Below are 21,839 nucleotides of genomic sequence, written 5' to 3'. Positions count from 1 at the left end.
TGCTCTCTCAACAGCACACTATTTCCTTCAAAGCCCTCTTTGTATTTGTGCTGTTGATATTTTTCCTCAAAGCTCCACAATCGTCAGCGTCCTCTCTCTTTTCCTCTCCCTGACTTTTTTCCCTGCACCAGCCTTCCTGTGACTCCTGGGAGCTTTGACCATTTAAGGAGAAGCCTTCTCATGCTTCTCCGAGGCTGCTACTGCAGTGTGTGTGTGTGTGTGTGTGTGTGTGTGTGTGTGTGTGTGCCGGTTCGCCTGATGCTCCAATGAGCTGCAGCTGAAGAATGAGCCTGTCCTTCTCAGCCTGTATGTTTTGGATATCTGCCTCTTTCTGATTTAGATTTAGTTCCTTAAATTTTATGAGGATGAGTAGGAAACTGGTTTGTCTTCGGCACCCTGTAATCTACATTCTTTCCACTAATGAACACACACACAAGTTTAACAAGAAGCATCTGAACTTCAGCAAAAACATGACACTTCAGAGGAAGTGAATATGCAAATATCGTGTGACATCTATCAGCTGCTTTACAGAACATAGACTTGGTGCTTTGACAAAGCTACAGAAAAAATTTATAAATTATAAAGTAAAGGTAAAGTCTTCAAACGTTCAACATTTTTACGCTTTCTAAAGAAAACGTGAGATTGGCGTCATGCTGTAATGTTGTGGATGACTGCCTGTGTGTTGTTATGTGGTTGCTAAAATGCTCATGCTGGTTTATAGGGTGTTCGAGTGGTTTCTAAGTGGTTGCTTATCGGCCCAAGGCACAAATCTTCATATTCCGGTCCCTAGATACGACTCGGGTTCCTCCTTCAATGCAAGTCTTGAATTTTATCTACCAGAGAATTAATATTGGAGTCCTACTTTTATTAGTCCATGATAATAAGAGAGAAAATTCTCATTAGTAACAAGAAAAGATTAACTATTTACTTTTTTGTTGAGCCAGTTTGCTAAAAGGAGCCGGGACCAACTAGGGGGCCTCAGAAAAGATCCAAGGTGGCATCAAGATCACTTTAAATCATGTTTTGTCTCATTTTAAATTAATTAAAGGCACAGTATGTAAGTTTCGCCACTAGAGGTATCTTATTCAAAACAATAACAAAGGCGCAGCTTGATGATGCAGTGAATGAGCGTGGAATCATGGGAGTTGTTGTCTTCAACTCCACAGCCGACGGGAGTCATTGGCAGAAATCATGTTCATGGATGAGCTCATATATTAAAGTGTTATTAACATTACTGTGGTATGAAGCAGGGTGGGGCCGAGAGCCGTGGGACATTTTACGTTTTATTATGCTTATATGCCGCATTCGGCTGCTGACAATCCTTTTGTTTTGTTGCTTGTTCATTTAGTGATTAAAGTTACGTATAATCTCCAGCTCCTTCTTCCCTGAACTTGAACTTTGTTACAGTTACGTTTAATCACTTAAATGCACATAATTTTATTTCATTCTAATGAAACAGCCACGAGTGCTGAAGTAATACTCATACATGTCACTTTATTTGACAAATTACAATTGCTAAATGTCATGCAATTAATTTAAAAATATATTGTATGGTGGAGAAAATTCTGTATTACTGTCAGTACTTTTTGATTACGCCATTTGACAAAATAGAATTGTCTCTGAGACATGGGTACAAACTGTCACGGTCACCAGCTGGAGTGCCCTTGAGAGCCACCAGAGGGCACTACACATCAGACTATTGTCATTCCCTCACAAACTACATCTCCCATAATTATCTGCCTGGACTCATTAGCACTCATTGTTTTCACCTGTGTCTCATCTTCTTGTTTGCTCACCCTATATAAGCCTGGTTCTTTCTGTCATTCCCTGCGAAGTCTTGTTTTTGCCTGTGCCCCTTTGACCCTGTTATTGTTTAGACTGATTTCCCGGTGTTTATGACCTTTGCCTGTTTTCGACTAGGATTGTGGATTACCCTTTCAATAAAACTGCATTTGGATCCTCAACCGTTGTGTCTCGGAGCAGTTCGTGACACAAACATGGTACTCAGGGTAAATCAAGAAAACAAGAGATTCAAACAATAAGACTAACAGTTTTGAGCTATATAACAATTAGTTTTCTGTCGATAAAGGTATTCAAACAGTTGCTCACCTGGCTAATAAAACAAATAATATTTCAAATCGGTGTTTCCATATTAAAACCGGAAATCGAGGCTAACGTGACGTCATTAACAAGCAACGCAATGACATGGGCCGTTACACTGGTTAAATAGCTGATTTCTCTGGATTTAAACATTGTTGGACACAAGTCAACAAAATATATAACATTGTTTTAGTGGTTTTGGGATATTTTAATAAAAAATTAAAAAACTTACATATTGTGCCTTTAAAACAAACTAAAACTGCTATCTGGCATCATATTTATTATTTTAACTTGTTCCTTCAAAAACGGACATTTTTATTTGTTTTGTATTTTATTTTATTTATATCAGGGTTTCTACAATCTTGGAAAACCTATGTAGGAATTTTAAAAGTGTGGTTTCTAGACCTGGAAAAGTCATTGTGGATAAACATTTATGAATTTACATGTTTCTAGTTATTCTCAAGCTATTTGTATTAAAAAAAAAATCCCCATAATTCTCCGAAAAAACTAAAACTCAAGTGAAAAAGTGATTCATTGGCGATAAAAGTTTAAACCGTAAAGAACATTCAGTCATTCACAGCAATGCTTGAAGGTTACTATGGATTTCTGGGTGTTTGCTAATTGGTCGAAATCGGTCAAATTAGGCCTGCATTATATTTTGGTCTCTAGTCTAGATATGGCTCGGACACTTCGTTCAATATCTCTGGGTGGCAAAAAAATTATAATAAAAATCTATCTTCAATGATCAGCATTATTTTAGGCAGCATTTTGGTATCATTTATCCATAGTTTAACAAACAACCCCTGAACCAGTACGTATTACCCATGGTAACAGTGAGGTTTGCCTTAGCAAGCACAACAAATGACACAAAAACACAAGTAATCTGCTGTGGAGATACTCTGGGATATTTGAAGATTTAACGTAAAACACCACAGTCAAAACTGAAAAGACAATAATGAAAACCAATAAAAATAAAGAGCTTTTTTTCTTTTTACCTCGTTGCTGTGGTCCTCTGCTCGCGTGTATGGAAGCCATCCACCTGTTTGAAGAGATCCAGGCTTATTTGCAAGTCACGGGTCTGTCATGCAAATGCACAAGTGTTAAAATGCACATTAAATAGTCGTCCATCTAACAGCATGACGCACTAAAGGAGGCGTAGCGCTTGATTGACAGCAGAGTTTTCAATACTTCTTTCAGCCTCTCTCCCTCCCTCCCTCCCTCCCTGCCTCCATATCTAAGGGCAACAATAACCTGGCAACCATTTACATGAGGAGCTTGATCCTCTGACTGAAAGCACTTGGCGAGGCACAGACTCATTGTTTCACTTCCTTTAGACGCGTGCATCAGTTGGACAGCAGTCTTGCAATCGTAAAAGGATCAGTGATGCTCTACAAATAACAATAATTTATGCTCAGAAATGAGTTTTTCATCTTAAAACATCTAATCAGTCAATGCAATAACCAAGTGTATAATACATTGCCTGGGCTAAACGAGCCCCTTCACTTCCATTCAGCAATTATCACGGACATCTCCACTTTTAGTGCTTCAGGAGAAGAAAACAAGCTGAAGGACTTACAGCAGCTGTTATTTATTCAGAGTGTTGTGAGGAGAGGATGATGAATACTGACCGTCATTCATTCTGCTGCTTGGATCTTTATTAAAGACGATATGAGATGAGAACTGATATGTTGACATTTCCTATTACAATGACTACAGCGATGCATGATATTTTTGCTTGTGCTGGGAATGAATAAATTGATCTAATTGTATAATGTTGCTTTGGATCAAGTGCCTGCTAGATGGATGAATATCAATGTGCAATTCTTTAATACCTGACCAAGAAACTAAAACTAAAAAGAGGAACTTCATTAAAGATCACAGAACTTTTTTAACCATACCACAACAGCTAAACACCAAATGCAAATGTCCTCTCCCAGAGGAACAGGCTTTTCTGTACGGTGAAATAATCTAGTAAACGCTTTGCATTGCGCCGCTCAGCTATAAACTTCTCTAGAATAGTCTTCAGTTCTGTGTACGTGCTTTATAGCATGCTGAAACATTTGCAAGTTATAAAACCAAACAAACATCCTATGATTACCTTTAATAGATAATCAAGCATTTACTTACCCTCATGTTGTTCCAAACCTGTTTTACTTTATTGCATAGAGTACAAAATGATCTAGAAACATTTCTAGTCACACAGGTTTATTGAGATTCAATGCGTGGGTCGATCTGAGGTGACTACAGTTCAAAATATATTTTTTTCGGCATTAAATTGACCAAAAATTACAGCAAAAACCTTTATATTGTTACAAAACATTTCTATTACAAATAAATGCTGTTAATATGAATCTTCACTAAAGAATACAGAAAAACTGTATTACGGTTTTCATAAATATATGATCATTTTCAACATTATTTAATGTTTCTTGATACATTAGAATGATTTCTGAATGATCGTGTGACACTGAAGACTGGAGTGATTCTGAAAATTCAGCTTTGCATCACAGGAATAAATTACATTTTAAAATATATTACAATAGAAAACAGTTTAAATTGTAATGATATTTCACAATATTATTGCTTTTACTGTATTTTTGATTAAACAACCGCAGAAGAGACCAACCAACCCCAAAACCTTTTTAATTTTTAATGTCCAACCACTGTTTACAATAACTCTTGTCTTTTAAGTTAGGTTTATCAAAACAATTTTATGCAGAAGATTTGATGTAATTGTGCTCTTTTGCTGAGAGAGTGTGATTGTTTTTGAAACACACTGGCACGCAATGTTATCTCCATGAAACAGTAGACATCAGCCATAAAACACAAAGCATATGCGAGACGGTCAGCCGTATTATATCGTGCATATTTCACTTCACTTTGCACTACTCATTTGATAAGCAAATGCAACACTTTTCATCATCCAGAGGGAAAAGGCTTGTGAAGACAGTGTTTTTCTCAGATATACACACACTTACACAGACATCTGCTTTTGTTTAGTGAGCAAACAAGCACAGCAACTTGCTATTCCACAAACAGTCTACACTTATCGCATGTGTGAACTGAGAATCTGTATTTCCTTTAACTCGAAACAGCATCTGCACTAGTTGGGCCAAAGCCACAGAGCTCCCTACAGACACAGCAGGAAGGAGGTTACACCATGAGAGAACACACACACACAAATACCACACATAAAGAAAAACTCATTGAGTTATGTTAAAAAAGCAGATGTCATAGTGTACATAGTGTAGGGTTGGTTTATGATTTATTTCTGTTGATCTGTTGTGTTGCTTGTTCTCTGTTTTTAGACACCCCATCTCATTTTGTAAGTGCTGTAAAGCAACATTTTTATAAGGAAAACATGGGATTAATAATTCATAAAGTACTTGAAGAGGTGATAATGGTGTCACTTCTATGTAAGAATCCTTTCTGTTTTTAAAAAATATATATATTTTAGTTTTATTTATATATGAATATTTTTCAGTTTAAATTTTCATTTTAGTTTATGCTTTAGTAATTTTATGTGCTTGTCAACTTTATTAGTTTGTTTTTTATTTGTCTATTTAGCATTAATTCGACATAAACGTCAGTTAGTTGCCAAAGCTACATTTTTTTAATTTAAAGTTTAAATATTTCATCTAATAATTATATTTTATTTCACCTTTATTTCAGTGATTTTTTAATAGTTTTGTTTTTAGCTAACAACGTTTCCAAACAATGGATAACAAGATTGCGTTATCATTATCATTATTCTAGCACTTCCGTTTGTTGCCAGTCAGTGTTCATCATGAATTGAATCTCGAATCTGTGATATTGCTTTTATTCAGCAGTTAAATAAAAAATTGGATACTGAGCATCTTACATGAATACACAATCTTGTCAGTTAATGTATGTATTTTTGCTATGTCAACTATTTGGAAAAATATTTCCAAAGAAAGGCAAAGCAGAATTAATAGTTCTGCGACTCTAAACAACATACAGTAGAGGCTGAATGAATGAACTCGGTTGAGTGAAAGATTCAACGGTTCACTCATAAAAAACTTGTTAATTCCTGAATGAATTAGTGGTTTTAAAAGATATGAGTGATTAAATAATTCAGTGTTTCACTCATAAGGACCAACACAACTGGCATCATGATGTATCCAGCAGAGTCCTACTGAAAAATCCTTTTACAAAGGCTGAATTAAAAATATAATACTACTAATAGAAATATATGTGTAAAAGTAGTGTATTTGCTTAAATTTGGCTAATTTCCTGACCAATAATTTGTGGTTAAGACAAAAAAAAAAAGCTTAGTGTTAAGCCATTTTGGCCTAGCCATTTTTTATGCCCTTGAGTGTCCAGTTTACTTTGTGTTTAACAGTTCTATCTAATATCATATTACATAGGACTGTTAAACATTAGAAACCAATGACGACGGAGAATGGGAGCGCTGTGTGCTCAGGCTCTGGCGTTCTCAGTGCCGTCAAAATAAAAGTCCCTCACAACAACCAGAATGGCAGGACGTAAGTGACCAGAAAAATTTCCCTAGGGGGAAATTTTGTTCTCAGGGGACGGTCCGGGTGGTTAGTCCCTACAACTGCCCATGTGAAAATCTAAAATTATAATCTAAAATCCTAAAATCATTCCCAGTTCCTGCGGTGCGAACACGCCAAAAAGCGGGTACTTCTGCCAATAGTTACAGGAACTATGAAAATGTTCCTCCGGTGCGAAAGCCCCTTTAGAAATGGTTTCTATTTCTGCAATGTCACAACTGGAACAACAACATACAAAGTATGACAAAATATCTTCAGAGTCAATACCGTTTTTGGATGAAAATGGAGTGAGGGCGCTTTCCTGAGTGAGAGGCTGTGGTGTGGAAAAGGATGGGATGTCAGCTGAGCTACAATCCAGGACGCCAGTAGCCACAGACTGAGACATACATAACGACTAGAACAAAACAAAGAACATGTTAGATCAATTATGGCCATAGTATGCAGTTATCAAACTTCATATACATCACCATTCAAAAGTTTGGAATATCTCTTCTGCTCACCAAGGCTGCATTTATTTGATCAAAAATACAGTAAAAACTTTTATATTGTGAAATATTATTACAATTTAAAAGAACTGTTTTCTGTTTGAATGTATTTTATTATGTAATCTATTCCTGTGATGCAAAGCTGAATTTTCAGCATCATTACTCCCGTCTTCAGTGTCACATGATCCTTCAGAAATCATTCTAATATGATGATCTGATACTCATGAAAGATTTCTTATGATCAATGTTTTTGTCAAACTGTTTTTGCTGACTAATATTTTTGTGTAAGCTGTGAAACATTAAAAAGTTTGGGGTAAGAAAGATTGAATGTGTGTGTGTATATATATATATATATATATATATATATATGTATATGTATATAGTATATACACACACTATTATTCAGCAACATTAATCTGATCAAAGGTGGCAGTAAAGACATTTAAATGTAATAAGCAAAAGATTTCTATTTCAAATAAATGCTGTTTTTCTATATTCATAAAAAAATCCTGAAAAATGTATGACATAAAAAAATTCAACATTGATAATAATACGATTTTTTCTTAATAATGAAGCACCAATAATAACCAAATCAGCACATGATTTCTGAAGGATCATGTGACACTGAAGACTGGAGTAATGATGCGGAAAATACAGCTTTGCATCACAGGAATGACATTTTAAAATATATGAAAACACAAAACAGTTACTTTAAAGAATATTTCAGAATATTACTATTTTTACTGTAATTTCGATCAAATAAATGCAGCCTTTTCAAAAACCTTAATTATTCTAAACTTTTGACTGGCAGTGTAAATGCATTTGGTTATTCCAGTAATTGTGTCAGCCCACACCTGTGTGTTCGCAGAGACCTGTGTGTCCTCCAGGGCATTGAGTTGACTCTCAGTGGTTTCAGCTCTGCTTAACGCTCTCTCCACCCTCATGCTGATGGCCTCTATCCTCTCCTTCATCCTCTTCTCGCTGCCCATGTGCTTCACCATGTCCTCCACTTTCCTCAGGGACTTCAGCAGGTCTTCTTCGACTGATGAATCAGTGATCACAGCCACATCTCTGAACTGAATCTGAGCATCTTCCCGTGTGCTGGTTCCCTGGTCTTTGAGAAGCTCCCTCACGCCACGCTTCGTCTCTTCCACCTGGGCTTTCGTGCGATCGACCTCCAGGCTTTGGATCTGTTTCTGCATGTGTGCCACAGCCTCTTGTGGATCTCGGGCAGTCTGACCCCTCCACCAGGTGATAATGGCAGCCGCTATGTGAGCCTCCTGTGTCTGACGCTTGGCCTTGAGCTGCCCTCGCGCTGCCAGCGGAGCTTCAAGAAGCTCCAGCTCTTTTAGACTGGAAGGCATGATGGACAACATGTTCATCAATGTCACGCAACACAAAGCAACATTAAAGGAATGGCTCGGAGTAATTTCAACCCAGGGTCCTTTGCACTATGACCTCGAGCCAAACACCCCCCCCCCAGAAGCCTTTTTTCCCTTGGTCAAACATTTTTAAAGTTAGAGCTTATTTAGAGATATCAGCCGAATGGCTTAGTTCAGGAGCTAATGGATCCAAGGTTGTATCTCATAAATTACCCCACTAATAATGCCCAGAATGGTACCAAACTTCTACACTAGTACAAACAGGTTCTGTACTCATAAAACGAGGCAATGGAAAGTTTGTAAGTACATCAGGAGTTTATTTAAATAACACTTGCCTGACGGCTTATACCCGGAGGTCAACGTCACTTCCGTGATTTTGGAAAAGCCTGTAAAAGTCCTGGCAGAAAGCGATGCATAAGGATATAGTGTAACGATGAATTATTATTTTACTATTATTATTTATTATAAGTGTTGACAATTTAGTGTAAAATAATAATTGTTGCAAACTGGTACTACCAACAAAATATTACTGCATTCCTGGAACTGGTCGTCGTTACACTACATCCTTATGCATCGCTTTCTGCCAGGACTTTTACATGCTTTTCCCAAATCACTGAAGTGACCTCGACATCCGGGTTAGCGGTAGCATGAGCCGTCAGGCAAGTGTTATTTAAATAAACTCCTGATGTACTTACAAACTTTCCAATGCCTCGTTTTATGAGTACAGAACCTATTTGTACTAGTGTAGAAGTTTGGTACCATTCTGGGCATTATTAGTGGGGTAATTTACGAGATACATCCTTGGATCCATTAGCGCCTGCACTAAGCCATTCGGCTGATATCTCGAAATAAGCTCTAACTTTAATAATGTTCGACCCAAGGGAAAAAAAGCTTCTGGGGGGGTGTTTGGCTCGAGGTCATGGTGCAAAGGACCCTAGATTGATTTTACTCCGAACCATCCCTTTAAAAGATGCCAGAGGATAATGGAAATGATGTATTACAGTGTCACCAGCTGATGCCTAGAACTTCCATGCTGTTGTTGGTCCTGCAGAGAGAGTCTCTGTAACTTCTCACTCGCACTGTTGCCAACTTTGTCCTGAAGAGCAGATAATACAAAGAAAGAAAGTACTGCATGTTTGGAACAACAGTTTATTTTAAGGGTCAACTACAGTGTTATTCTAGTATCTTTGAGATAATATTGTAGTTTTTATTAATATTATCACTTTTTTTCAGTCATTTGGTTGTGTGTAGGCTATATGTCGTTTTAATTGTTTTTTTTATATGGCTATAATTGTTTTTTTTCGTTTTTTTTTCGTTTTAGCTATTTTAGTACATTAAGTTAAATTAAATAAAAATGAGAAATGTTTCCTTGGCAACTGGGTGAAATAAAATAAGTAATTTTTTTGGTGTATTTTATTTTATTTTGAGTCAAGTCAAGTCAAGTTTATTTGTATAGCGCTTTTCACAATACAGATTGTATCAAAGCAGCTTCACAGTATTAAATTAAAATAATAGAACAAAGTTTGTTTCAAGAGGAATTTATTGATTGATAAAATTAAATTAAATATCCCCAAAATATCCCCAACTGAGCAAGCCAAAGGCAACAGTGGCAAGGAACCGAAAAACTTCATCAGGTGACCTAATGGAGAAAAAAAAAACCTTGGGAGAACCCAGGCTCAGTCGGGGGCCAGTTCTCCTCTGGCATTTATGAGCTAGAGGCCGGATTGTAGTTTGAACTGTAGGATTATATGAATGCCTGGCTGAAGAGATGCGACTTTAATCTAGTTTTAAACTGGGAGAGCGAGTCTGAGCAACGAACAGTATCAGGAAGACTATTCCAGAGTTTTGGAGCCAAATGTGAGAATGCTCTCCCTCCTTTGGTGGTTCTGGATATCCTAGGTATGACCAAAAGCCTTGAATTTGAGTCCAAATTTGAGTCCAAAATAATAATAATTATAATAATATTTATAATACTAATTATAATATAATAATATATTTTTTTAATGGTTTTAGTTTCATTTAACACATATGTTGTCAATCACGTTTGTTTGGACTCTATGTGTTTCATCATCTTCTACCTTAATCATTAATTTGTTGTCACAGACATTATTATGTTCAGCTGTGCACTCATCAATCATCATCAACATCACACCTGTATATGTGTGTTCGGTTCTCTATCCGTCTAGTGTCGTCTTTAGTGGATGTGTTGTATGTTGCTCTGTTCCTGTTTGGATTACTCATTGAATTTATTAAATCTTACCTATTTGCCATCATCTTCGTGTGTGTTTATACAACCACCTGTGACATAATGTATATATACACACATAATTCAGTCCCTCCAGGATTTTGCAATCACAAAATTAGCAATCAAGCAAACTCTGCATTATTCACAGAGCTTGTATTTTTGTCATTTTTCCACACATTTTTTAACATGAACGAGCCATTGAACAGCTTTATATTTATATGTAAAGCATGTGGGATGAAATAAAAGCTTCTAGAGGTTTAATGATACTATATATATATATGTAAAAAAATTCTAACCCTCCCAAATAAAAAATTTCAAGTGACCGATAACATCTAAATTTTTCAATTGGCCCAAGTGAAATTCTTGTTGCAATAGTCTGTTAACATTGGCTCAATGAGAAATAATATGTCAGACTAATTGAAAAATGTAGATGTTATCGGTCACTTGAAATTTTTGACTAGGGGATGTAATTTTTTTTTACAGTGTAATATTGAATATCATGTATATTAGTCCTTATAATGCCTAATTTCACCAGTAGATTATATTAAAAAAAATATATTTTACTGCATGTGCACTTTTTAATATATCAAATAAATGCAATCACTGATACCACTATTGTAAAAATAATATTACATTTTAAATAAATGCAAAAATATGACAATTATAATTAATAAATTGTAAAAGCATATTTAAAATGTAAAGTATAACCAGTGTCACAGATTATATACTGTACAGGATCACAATTTCAGTAATTATGCACAAAAATGACAGGTGATTATACTCTTAATGTGACTAACTGTACTGACGCTGTCGTACGAGAGCTGAACGATGACTTCATATTTTTGCAGGACTGTTTTATGGCTGAAACCATAAAATGTATTATCTAACCGTAATTTAATAATTGATGATCTTTACAACAGATCTGAATCAACACTGAACTGACTTCAGCTGAACAACAGCCGAAAACACATTATTTTATCACCTGTGTTATCACTGTAAAGCTGCTTTGAAACAATCTGTATTATACAAAGTGCTATATGAATAAAGGTGACTTGACTTCCAAAGAAGTCCAAATTCTGGTATGATTGAATAACAATATTAATAAACTGTACAATAACTTTCATTCTCTGTTATTACTTTAGTCATTTGAGAGAAAACCCCAGCAGTATATGATGTTGGTGTTGTGTGTGTGTGTGTGTGTGTGTGTGTGTGTGTGTGTGTGTGTGTGTGTGTGTGTGTGTGTGTGTGTGTGTGTGTGTGTGTGTGTGTGTGTGTTTCTCACAGTCTCCGAGAGTTGTGTGTGCAGGATATGGGACATCTCTACAGGCTTGATCTTTTGGAGGTTCTGAATGTCTCCTCTCTGGGGGACGGTGGGTAAGATCTGGCTGAGAGAACCGCAAATCAACTCCATGGCCACATTCTGGGACTGAAAGAAAAGTAGAAGAGGACATAAACAGCTAGCACATCCATTTTACTTCCACATGTACAACTGTTTTAAACCAAATGGCTGCATGGAAACCACCATGGACGATTCTGTTTGAAAGTTCAATATGTCCGACTAGATAATCAGACCAACACCACGATTATGGGTGTGATATATATCGGAGCAATAGCACTGTGGGCAGACCCGAGTTCGAATCCCGCTCTAAGGTCAGGGCTTTCTCAAGCCAACATCAAAGTTTGTCTGAGACAGTCATGGCCTAATGGTTAGAGAGTCAGACTGGTAACCTGAAGTTTGCAGGTTTGATTCTCAAAACCTGCAGGAAATGACTGAGGTCTAACCACCAATCGCCCCTCGAGCGCCACAGCAAAAATGGCTTCCCACTGCTCCGGGGGAGTGTGTCCATGGTTTGCTATGTGTGTGTGTGTTCACTACTCACTACTCCTAATGTGTGTACACTAACTCGGATGGGCTAAATGCAGAGTATGGTTACCATACTTCACGTCACATTTCACTTATATTGCTTTTAAACAACAGTTCAATACACAATAAGTCAAGTATCTTACATTTTAAAGACATATTCCTAGTTCCTTCTATTTCTGGTCTATTTTTGGGCCACCAACAAGAACTGTTCGAAGCTGAGACAAAACAGAATCTATTCAGTTGCTTCGTTTCTGAATGGATTAGTCCCTTTTGAACAGATTATATAACAGGGGTATGATCATAAAGGCAGTCACATATCGCCACCTACTGGCAAAAATATGTAACGCAGATTGAAACTTATTGCAGCCTTCCCTTGTGAAAAAGTAGTAAACTTTAATATAGGCTACTTTTTAAAAGAGTAATTATTAGATAAACAATATACTTTAAAAGAATACTTATGTGTGAACTGAATGTGATGTTTCACTAAATTGCAAAGTAATTATAGGCTATCATAGTTTAAAGTTATATTAAATACAATTAGCTGAACTTTAGAAAACGTTTGGCCCACTCAAGTACATCTTTATTTTGTAATTTTCATAATTACTTCTATTGCACTCTTTTTAAAAGTCTACATAAGTGTGTTAATAAATATTCATGCAAGTGTAGGCTACTCTCTCTTTACATTGCCTTTTATTTCATTAATATTATATTATTTGCAAGTATATTTTAAAAATATATATATTTCTTCAGTCTTTTAAACAGCTCAACAACTAACAGAATCTGTATTTTCAAGGGAAATCATAGTATGTTATTTAAAATATTTTAAAATAATTGTTTTACTTTAGTTGTATAAGAGATACTTTATAATACATAACAATAAATGCAAGTTGTCCACTAGCGTGAACAGATGAGAAACTTAAAGATGTATCATTTACAAGAGTTCAGGAATGTAATAATTCATGCTTTAGAGGGTTAACGTACTGTAGTTTACTGTATGTGAATGAACTAATGTACTATTACCGGTTGAGCATCCTGAATCTCACGGTGAAGAGACTGATGGTTTGTCACACCTGTCCTCTGTCGACCATCAGAGCTGAAGTGGTATTTATTTAACCTGCAAAAAAATTATTAACATTTAAACAAAGCATTGAAACAAAACTATGTATACAAATGTCATGTAAGAGGATTTTTTTTAAAATGTTATCAGACTATTAAATGTTCAATACTCTACTGACTATTATCACAGGGAAAAATTACTAGTAAAATTATGTAAAAATGCTTTGTCTCTCAAAATATGGAAGCTACCTTCCAGGGGGTACTGTAACATGTATGGTTTGGGATTAATGTATTAAATGTATCAATTTTTAAATAAATAAATGTATTCATTTGTTTGTTTATTTAATTCTAATCCAATTGAATCTACTTAATATGTGACTTTTAATTTTAATCACATTTTATATTTATTTGTTTATTTTACTTATTTATTTTTAATCTTATTATTTATTTATTTTTATTTATTTATCTTTTTTTTTACAGTTTTTCTCTAGACTTTTCCAGACACCAGTTTGAAAACCCCTGATTTAGAGCACAAACAATGGTTCATTTTTGCTGCTTTTTCACAAGTACCAATTGAGTTTTCCTGCCAATGAAACAACAGACCGACGAAGAGCTGCGTCCGTGGAGTTTACCTGAAGAGTGCTTGCTGTGAGTGCTCTTGTAGTCTCATCAACTCTGACTGCAGGCCCTTCAGATGCATTAGCAGACAACACAACGCCATCACTGAATAGTCAAACCATTATTTCACAAGTTCAAAATGGACTCAACATTGGAATACCTCGATCATTTTGTGACTTTCATAGTGAGTGTCCTTCAGCTTTTCCAGCAGGATGTTTTTCTATGTGAAATAAACAACAAATGCCAATAAAGAAAGACACAAATGTACTCAGCTCTGTTTCTAGGACTAAAATCAATCATCACCAAGTTTAATATCACCTTTGTAAGGTCCCTGTTTTTCACAGCCAGTTCCATATGAGATTCCTCTAATTTTCCCTGTAAACATCATCGGACAGTATTCACATAGCGCCCCCTGTGGCCAGTAAAGTAACTGCACACTTGAGGATTCTCTCACCCTTAAGTCAGAGTTTTCTCTTCTGAGCTTGTTCATTCGATCTTCAGCAAGGTTCTTCTCAAGGGTTAATTTTTCACACTGTGGAAGATATTGTGACTAAATAAATAACAGAACTATTCGTGAATGAATCTCTTATATAGTCCATTTCCACCTCATCAGAAAAAAAAATCATACTATTGTAAATCATCATTTTAGTTGAAAAGTCCAAATTATGACATACTTAGTCATATATAAGAATTGAAAAATCGAAATTATGACTTAAAAAGTCAAAAATATGACATAAAAAGTCACAATGTATCATAATTTAGATTTTTTTTAGCTCATAATTTAGATTTTTTTAATGTCATAATTTGACTTAATGTTACACTTTTATGACTTTGTGAATTTCGCCTTTCATCTCATATTTTCACATTTTTAATGTCTTAATTGTGACTTTTTTTAGACATTACAACTTTTTTTTGACTTAATAATTTCCTAATTTGTAATTACATTTTTTCAGAACTTTTTATGCCATTAAGATTTACCAAAGAATGTTTTTTTTTTCCCCTTATCTGGCAGAAATGGTTTCCATACACACTTTTTTAACCTAATTGTTTAATAAACGTGTTCGCAAAAAGGTTTCAGTTTGATTAATTCGGACAGTTTCGTTTGCAACTATTTCTCAAACTGAAATAGTAAAGGGATATTTTATAAGATAGAAAACCATATGTTTGTGTGTTTATATGATAACTGTATATATAAAAGTATCAAAATATGGACACACTTCTCTGATGGGGGCCTGTGCCCCAGTACTGGTGAAATAGAAACGGCCCTGTTTCACAATATATTATTTTATCAAAGACAAAGTCAATACCTTTTCTTCAGTTATTTGGATTAGAGCTTTCAAGCGTTCACTTCCCTTTATCTAAAAGACAAATGTCAAGTTATTGCGTAAGAATAGTCATTTATAAAACCATATCATTATTATTAAATTCATGAGCATGAATGATTCATACTAATACACAGTTGCTGGCCTGTGCTCTTGCGGCCTCGTCCTGGCTCTCTCTCAGCGCACACTGGGTTTCATCAAGCTCCTCAGAAAGGGACCGTGCTCGCGCCACATACAGCTGCGCACTGGGGACATTAACCAAGACAAAAGAATACATGTAAACATTTTTATTATATTGATGACATTGTATACTATTGATTGATTACAATGTAGACTATGTTGCCTGTCTGTGTGTGTGTCTGTGTGTCTGTGTCTGTGTGTGTGTCTGTCTGTCTGTGTGTCTGTCTGTCTGTGTGTCTGTCTGTCTGTGTGTCTGTCTGTCTGTGTGTCTGTCTGTCTGTCTGTCTGTGTGTCTGTCTGTCCCACAAAAACCAGTCATAAGTTGCACGGGTATATTTGTGGCAATAGCCAACAATACATTGTATGGGTCAAAATTATCGATTTTTCTTTTATGTCAAAAATCATTAGGAAATTAGCCTAAGTAAAGATCATGTTCCATAAAGATATTTAAAAAAAAAAAAATGTCCTATCATAAATATATATATTTTTTAAATGCTTTTTTGTGTGGATGCAGCAAGATTGCGAACACAAATGGACAAGATTTTTTTGCACCCTCAGATTCCAGATTTTCAAACAGCAAATCTTGTGTAAATTACAAACATTGTGTAAATCTCAATGGCAAAAAATGTACCCTTAAGACCTTATGTACCTAAATGTACCCTTAAGTTTTGTCACATGGGTCAATTTTTTTTAATTGAAATAATAAGCTTTCAATTGACTTATGGTTTGTTAGGATAGGACAATATTTGGTCGAGATACAACTATTTGAAAATCTGGAATCTGAGTGTCACGAACCGCTCCGAGACACGAGGGTTAAGATCCAAACGCAGCTTTATTGTGGGTAATCCAGAGGCGTAATCCAATAAACAGGCAAAAGGTCAAAACACAGGTAGGCAGTCCAAACAAACCAACAAAGAAACAAACAAAACAGGCAGGGACCAGAGGCAAAAGAGTAATCCAGGGAACAGGGCAAGAAATCCAAATAAACCAGAAGACAAGAAACCAGAGAAAACACTCGGAATTGCAGTGTAACACTAAACAAGACTTTCACGGTGAGTGAATGAATGAACATGGTATAAATAGACTGAGACTAACAGGGTGATGAGACACAGGTGAATGCAATCAGTGAATGAGGTACAGGTGAATGTGATCAGTGATAAGTGATGATGAGTCCGGGCAGTGAGTTATGGGAAATGTAGTTTGTGAGTGATAATAGTCTTATGTGGAGTGCCCTCTGGTGGCTCTCAAGGGCACTCCAGCTGGTGACCGTTACACTGAGGATGCAAAAAAAACTAAACATTGAGAAAATCTCCTTTAAAGTTGTCCATTTATGTTCGCAATTATGCTGCATGCACTCACAAAAATAAATATTCTATATATTTACAGTAGGAAATTTACAAAATATCTTCATGGAACACGATCTTTACTTAATATCCTAATAATTTTTAGCATAAAAGAAAAATCGATCATTTTGACCCATACAATGTATTGTTGGCTATTGCCACAAATATACCCGTGCGACTTATGACTGGTTTTTGTGGTCCAGGGTCACATATACTGTATCTAACATGCATATGCTGAGATCCAGTGGTCTCTGCTTTGTGGTGCATGTTGGAGTGGATATACCTGGCCAGTTTGGTGTGCAGCTCTGACACCTCGAGACTGAGCTGTAGGATGGTGTCCTCACACTGAGAAACACTCCTCAGCAGACTGATGTTCTGCTCACTCAACCTGTGCTGTGTGTGTGTGAGCTCAGACACTAAAGCTGACAGATCTCCAGACTCACTGAAATCAGACAGAATCAGAGACTGGGGCTGAAATGGCAGATGCTCGTGAAGACCCAATCAAATCAAAACAAGTAAAAAGACAGATGCAATGAAAGGACTGAACTAACCAATGACATTCAGCTCCATCTGTGAACGTGGCCTCGTTTAAAAGATGATAGTCAGTCCCTATGGAACAGTATGAGTTTAAAATGTCACAGTTACAAATGTTACATATTAACACATCAAAACTGGCAGTAAAGACATCTATAATATTGCAAAAGGTACTATTTTAAATAAATGCTGTTCTTTCGAACCTTCTATTCAGCAAAGAAAAGTTTCCACAAGCATGTTTTCAACATTTTCAGGATTCTTTGCTGAATAGAAAGTTCAAAAGAACAGCATTTATTTAAAATAGTATCTTTTGCAATATTATAGGTGTCCTTACTGTCACTTTTAATCAATTGAATGCTTGCTCAATAAAAGTATTTACTTCTTTAAAGGGGTGGTTGAATATGATTTCACTTTTGTAACTTTATTTAGTGTGTAATGTTTCTGTTTGAGCATAAACAACATCTGCAAAGTTTTTTAAGGACTACAACAAACGGCTGGTAGAGACTACACGACATTTCTCCCGGGTTAGTGACATCACCAACCCTCAAATTTACATAAACCCCGCCCCCGGAACGCGATTTATAGATTATCAAGACAGAATATGCTAATCAATGACTAGAAGATAACTACACATAAGCTACATAAATTCACCAACTAACCATTCAGAAATGTTGTCTACATGTTGTCACTTCTTCTTGAATCTCTCCATCTTTCTGACTTCGGTTTGAACATAAAAGGCTAAAAGTGTTTGAAATTTTCAGTGCGTGTCTGTGTGAGGTAAAAGGACATGAGCCTGTGAAGCTCCGCCCTCTGTGCCGGGAGCAGCAGCTCATTTGCATTTAAAGGAACAGACACAAAAACTGTGCCTTTTTGCTCACCCTCAAAAAGTGACAACTTCAACATGCTATATAAAAATATCTGTGGGGTATTTTGAGCTAAAACTTCACATACACACTCTGGGGACATCAGAGACTTATTTTACATCTTGTGAAAAGGGCATTATACCACCCCTTTAAAAATATTTCAACAAGTTGTTTCTGAAGGATCGTGTGACACTGAAGATTGGAGAAATGATGCTGAATATTCAGCTTTGCATCACAGGAATAAATTACACTTTAAAATATATTCAAACAGAAAACAGTTCTTTCAAAATGTCATAATATTTTACAATATTACTGTTTTTAGTGATCACATAAACGCAGCCTTGGTGAGCATAGAAGACTTCACATAAAAAATAAAAAAAAGACTTTTAAATGGTAGTTATTCACTTACTAGATAATTTTCTCAAGACTGATCCTGTTGCCTGGTTTTTATCCTCAGGAGTTCTGTGCATGAAATTCAATGTTTATACACTTAAAGTTAGCAATATCACATTATATATAGTCACAACCCTGGCATCGTATCTGCCCGTAACCCTCACGGACACTGTGATTTTGCCAAGTAAGACATGTTCCTGGATCAACGTATTTTGTTGATCCTGCAATAACATTCCTGTCCCAAAATGTAGTCCTTACCCCATCACTACCCCTAAACCCTACCCTACCCATAATTTTCCCAAAAATCAGAGGGAAATGATAGGTGAATAACACTGATGTTGAAGCACCTCACCCTGGTTCTTAGCCTAAACTTAACATAAACTGTAAACTTGTCCCTCAAATCTGATTGGTTGATTGGAGAGTTGTTCCAGGATCAACAAAGATGTTGATCCAGGAACATGTGGTACTTGGTGAGATCACGTTCACCTATCTCTCACCCGTCTCGGCAGCACTGGCTGATCCACTCTCTCATGGTGGCATGAAACACATCTCTGCTAACAGGCCGGTCCTGGTTCTCTGGGTCCAACATATGTCGTAAATGGGTCAGCTTGTCCTGACCGGAGCCTTGGAGAGTCATGGCCTGGAGATACTGCACCACGGTGGAGGCCTGAACCTCTCCTGTAGGCAAAAATGATCAAGTTTGTAAAATAATCAATTTAAAATAACTGTTTTCTGTTTTAATATGTAATGTATTCCCGTGATCAAAGCTGTATTTTCAGCATCATTTCTCCAGTCTTCAGCATCACATGACCCTTATCACCCTATTCAATCTAATATGCGGATTTACTGCTCATGATACATTTCTTATTAGTATTGTTGAAAACAGTTGCTTCATATTTTTGTGTAAATCATGATACTTTTTTTCCAGGAATATTTGATTTATAGAATGTTCAAAAGAAAAGCATTTATTTAAAACATTATGTAAATGTCTTTCCTTTCACTTGTCCACTTACTTTTAATGTAAAGTAATGTGACAGTGACACGATACTTTTGTGTTACTTTGAATAAAAACAGTGAAACGCAAGCTCGGAATATTACACAAACCTTGCAAAAGGCTAATTAAATATGTTTAATAACGCAAATATACTTTATGTATTTAATCTCACTTTATCAACCACAGTCTTTGCTGCTGACCTTTGATGATGCAATTCAACCATACAAATGAGCAAATTTTGTTTAATTCTTTTCATTTTTATTGCCGAAGTATTGAACTTTCTTCCCCTGCGTCCAATTCTTCTGCGATCCAGAATGACAGAACAGAGCGGCGCCCTCTACTGGACTTCTTCTTCTTCTTCTTCTAGTTTTATGGCGGATTGACTGCATCCATGACTTATCAGGTGCATACCGTCACCTACTGTACCGGAGCATGCAATTTGGGTAATGATTCAATGATCTACTTATACAAAAAAAATAAGATAAAATATAGTATTCCTATATAACTATTTTAATATTAAATATATATGTATATCCCTAGATCTTATAATATACCCCAGTACTCTTCAGATATTCCCCAACATCATTCTGTGTATCCTCTACCCCTTCTCCTGTTGTTCCCAATACACCCTCAATATTCCATTTTCTTCCTGGCTGACTTATCTTTTGTTTTAATTTAATCATCTCTTCTCTATATTTCATTAAATGTGTTTTAGCTGCCGCTCCATACACAAAGCATTCATAATCTATTGTTGACCTCATCAGAGCCCTATAAATATACATTAGTGATTGTTTCCCTCTACTGTACAGGTGTGAATTTGCTTCTTCTTCAGTCTGAGGCTTATTCATTTCACTTTTGTTGTAAAATGGCCTTTACATTTGCCAACAATAGAATTTTTTTATTAATTTTTTTTTTTTATTAAATAAGCCCAGACCAGGTGATGTAATGTAATGCATTACTTTCCATAAAAAGTAACTAAGTAATGCAATTAGTTACTTTAAAGAGTAGTGGAATATTGAAACTCATTACTTTTAAAAGTATTTTTCCCCAACACTGCTTTTGATCAATAATGCCAAATAATATATATATATATATTTTTTTTTAAGTTACACCGAGCCCAAACTTTTGAACAGTAGTGTATAATATTTTGTAGTGTAACAAAATTGTCTATAGCACTGTTGAAAGAGAAGGTCTCACCTTTGCCAGTAGTGTCACATGCTTCAAAAGTAATGTTCAGGAGTTCTTCCTCTGAAAAGCCATTTGTTTCAGCACAATCACACAGAGCACTCTCTGATGGAAAATCTAAAGTAATGAGAAGTCACAGGTAAGATGACTGTAATTATCGCTGCACACTAAGAAAACACTTAACGAATGCTAGTAAAGCATCAGATCACCTTCACTGCTCTCGAGCATATGGCAGCGCTCCAGTGAATATGTCCCGGAGTCAATGGAAAGGCTTGGGACGCTGGATGCATGACTCTGTGACACGGGCCTGAAAGAGGAGAGATGGGACACAACGTCTTCTTCTAAAGACCCCTGTTGTCCATTCGGCTTCTCTGAGGCCATAGCCTCTGACAACCAGAGAAAAGACACTCTTCTGATACTGTTAAACAAATCATATCTGTATCGCATACCAAGAAACATACATTTTCCAGAACTAGTCAATATTAATCTTCCATTTCATAGTTTTACTGAAATATCAGACAACAACTGAGACATAGAATGATGAATATGTATACTCATATAATGCATTGGAAAATTACATACCTTTTTAGCTGAATGTAATCCTTCTAGAACACACAAGAATGACATTTTCATAACAGCATGGCTGATCTGTGTACAGTCAAACATACAGTAACACTGCTGTGTGTGTGAAACATCCGTGTTGCTTGTAAATCTCAAAGCAACAGCTGATCTTTAGAGAG

General features: G+C 36.0%; 2 protein-coding genes across 2 annotated transcripts in view; both read right to left on the bottom strand.

Annotated features, from left to right (window-relative positions):
• Nucleotides 1–14,790, bottom strand: part of mrvi1 (murine retrovirus integration site 1 homolog) — a 52,010-nt gene extending 37,220 nt beyond the window's left edge. The window contains exons 1-10 of the mRNA XM_082162015.1: nucleotides 14,740–14,790; nucleotides 14,604–14,660; nucleotides 14,446–14,505; nucleotides 14,300–14,355; nucleotides 13,632–13,725; nucleotides 12,030–12,173; nucleotides 9,504–9,598; nucleotides 7,975–8,473; nucleotides 6,903–7,029; nucleotides 3,096–3,139 (exon numbers count right to left, since the gene is read on the bottom strand). Of these exons, the coding sequence (XP_082018141.1) occupies nucleotides 3,096–3,139; nucleotides 6,903–7,029; nucleotides 7,975–8,473; nucleotides 9,504–9,598; nucleotides 12,030–12,173; nucleotides 13,632–13,725; nucleotides 14,300–14,355; nucleotides 14,446–14,505; nucleotides 14,604–14,660; nucleotides 14,740–14,775 (1,212 nt within the window). The 5' untranslated portion in view covers nucleotides 14,776–14,790. The remainder of the gene's footprint in view (nucleotides 1–3,095; nucleotides 3,140–6,902; nucleotides 7,030–7,974; nucleotides 8,474–9,503; nucleotides 9,599–12,029; nucleotides 12,174–13,631; nucleotides 13,726–14,299; nucleotides 14,356–14,445; nucleotides 14,506–14,603; nucleotides 14,661–14,739) is intronic.
• A 938-nt stretch (nucleotides 14,791–15,728) lies between these two features.
• LOC309492974 (inositol 1,4,5-triphosphate receptor associated 2-like) lies at nucleotides 15,729–20,213 on the bottom strand (the record flags this gene model as incomplete). The annotated part of the gene is made up of 6 exons (XM_082162003.1): nucleotides 20,115–20,213; nucleotides 19,418–19,598; nucleotides 18,937–18,989; nucleotides 17,682–17,739; nucleotides 17,414–17,572; nucleotides 15,729–15,852 (listed from the first exon to the last, which is right to left on the bottom strand). The coding sequence occupies exons 2-6, from the start codon at nucleotides 19,555–19,557 to the stop codon at nucleotides 15,729–15,731; spliced, it is 534 nt and encodes a 177-aa protein (XP_082018129.1). The 5' UTR covers nucleotides 19,558–19,598; nucleotides 20,115–20,213.
• Between the last annotated feature and the right edge of the window lie 1,626 nt (nucleotides 20,214–21,839).

The sequence above is a fragment of the Leuciscus leuciscus genome, assembly GCF_965113295.1.
Source record: "Leuciscus leuciscus genome assembly, chromosome: 2".
NCBI classification, from domain to species: Eukaryota; Metazoa; Chordata; class Actinopteri; order Cypriniformes; family Leuciscidae; genus Leuciscus; species Leuciscus leuciscus.
The sequence above is the reverse complement of the archived record's forward strand: the minus strand, read 5'-3'. Positions and strand labels throughout refer to the sequence as shown.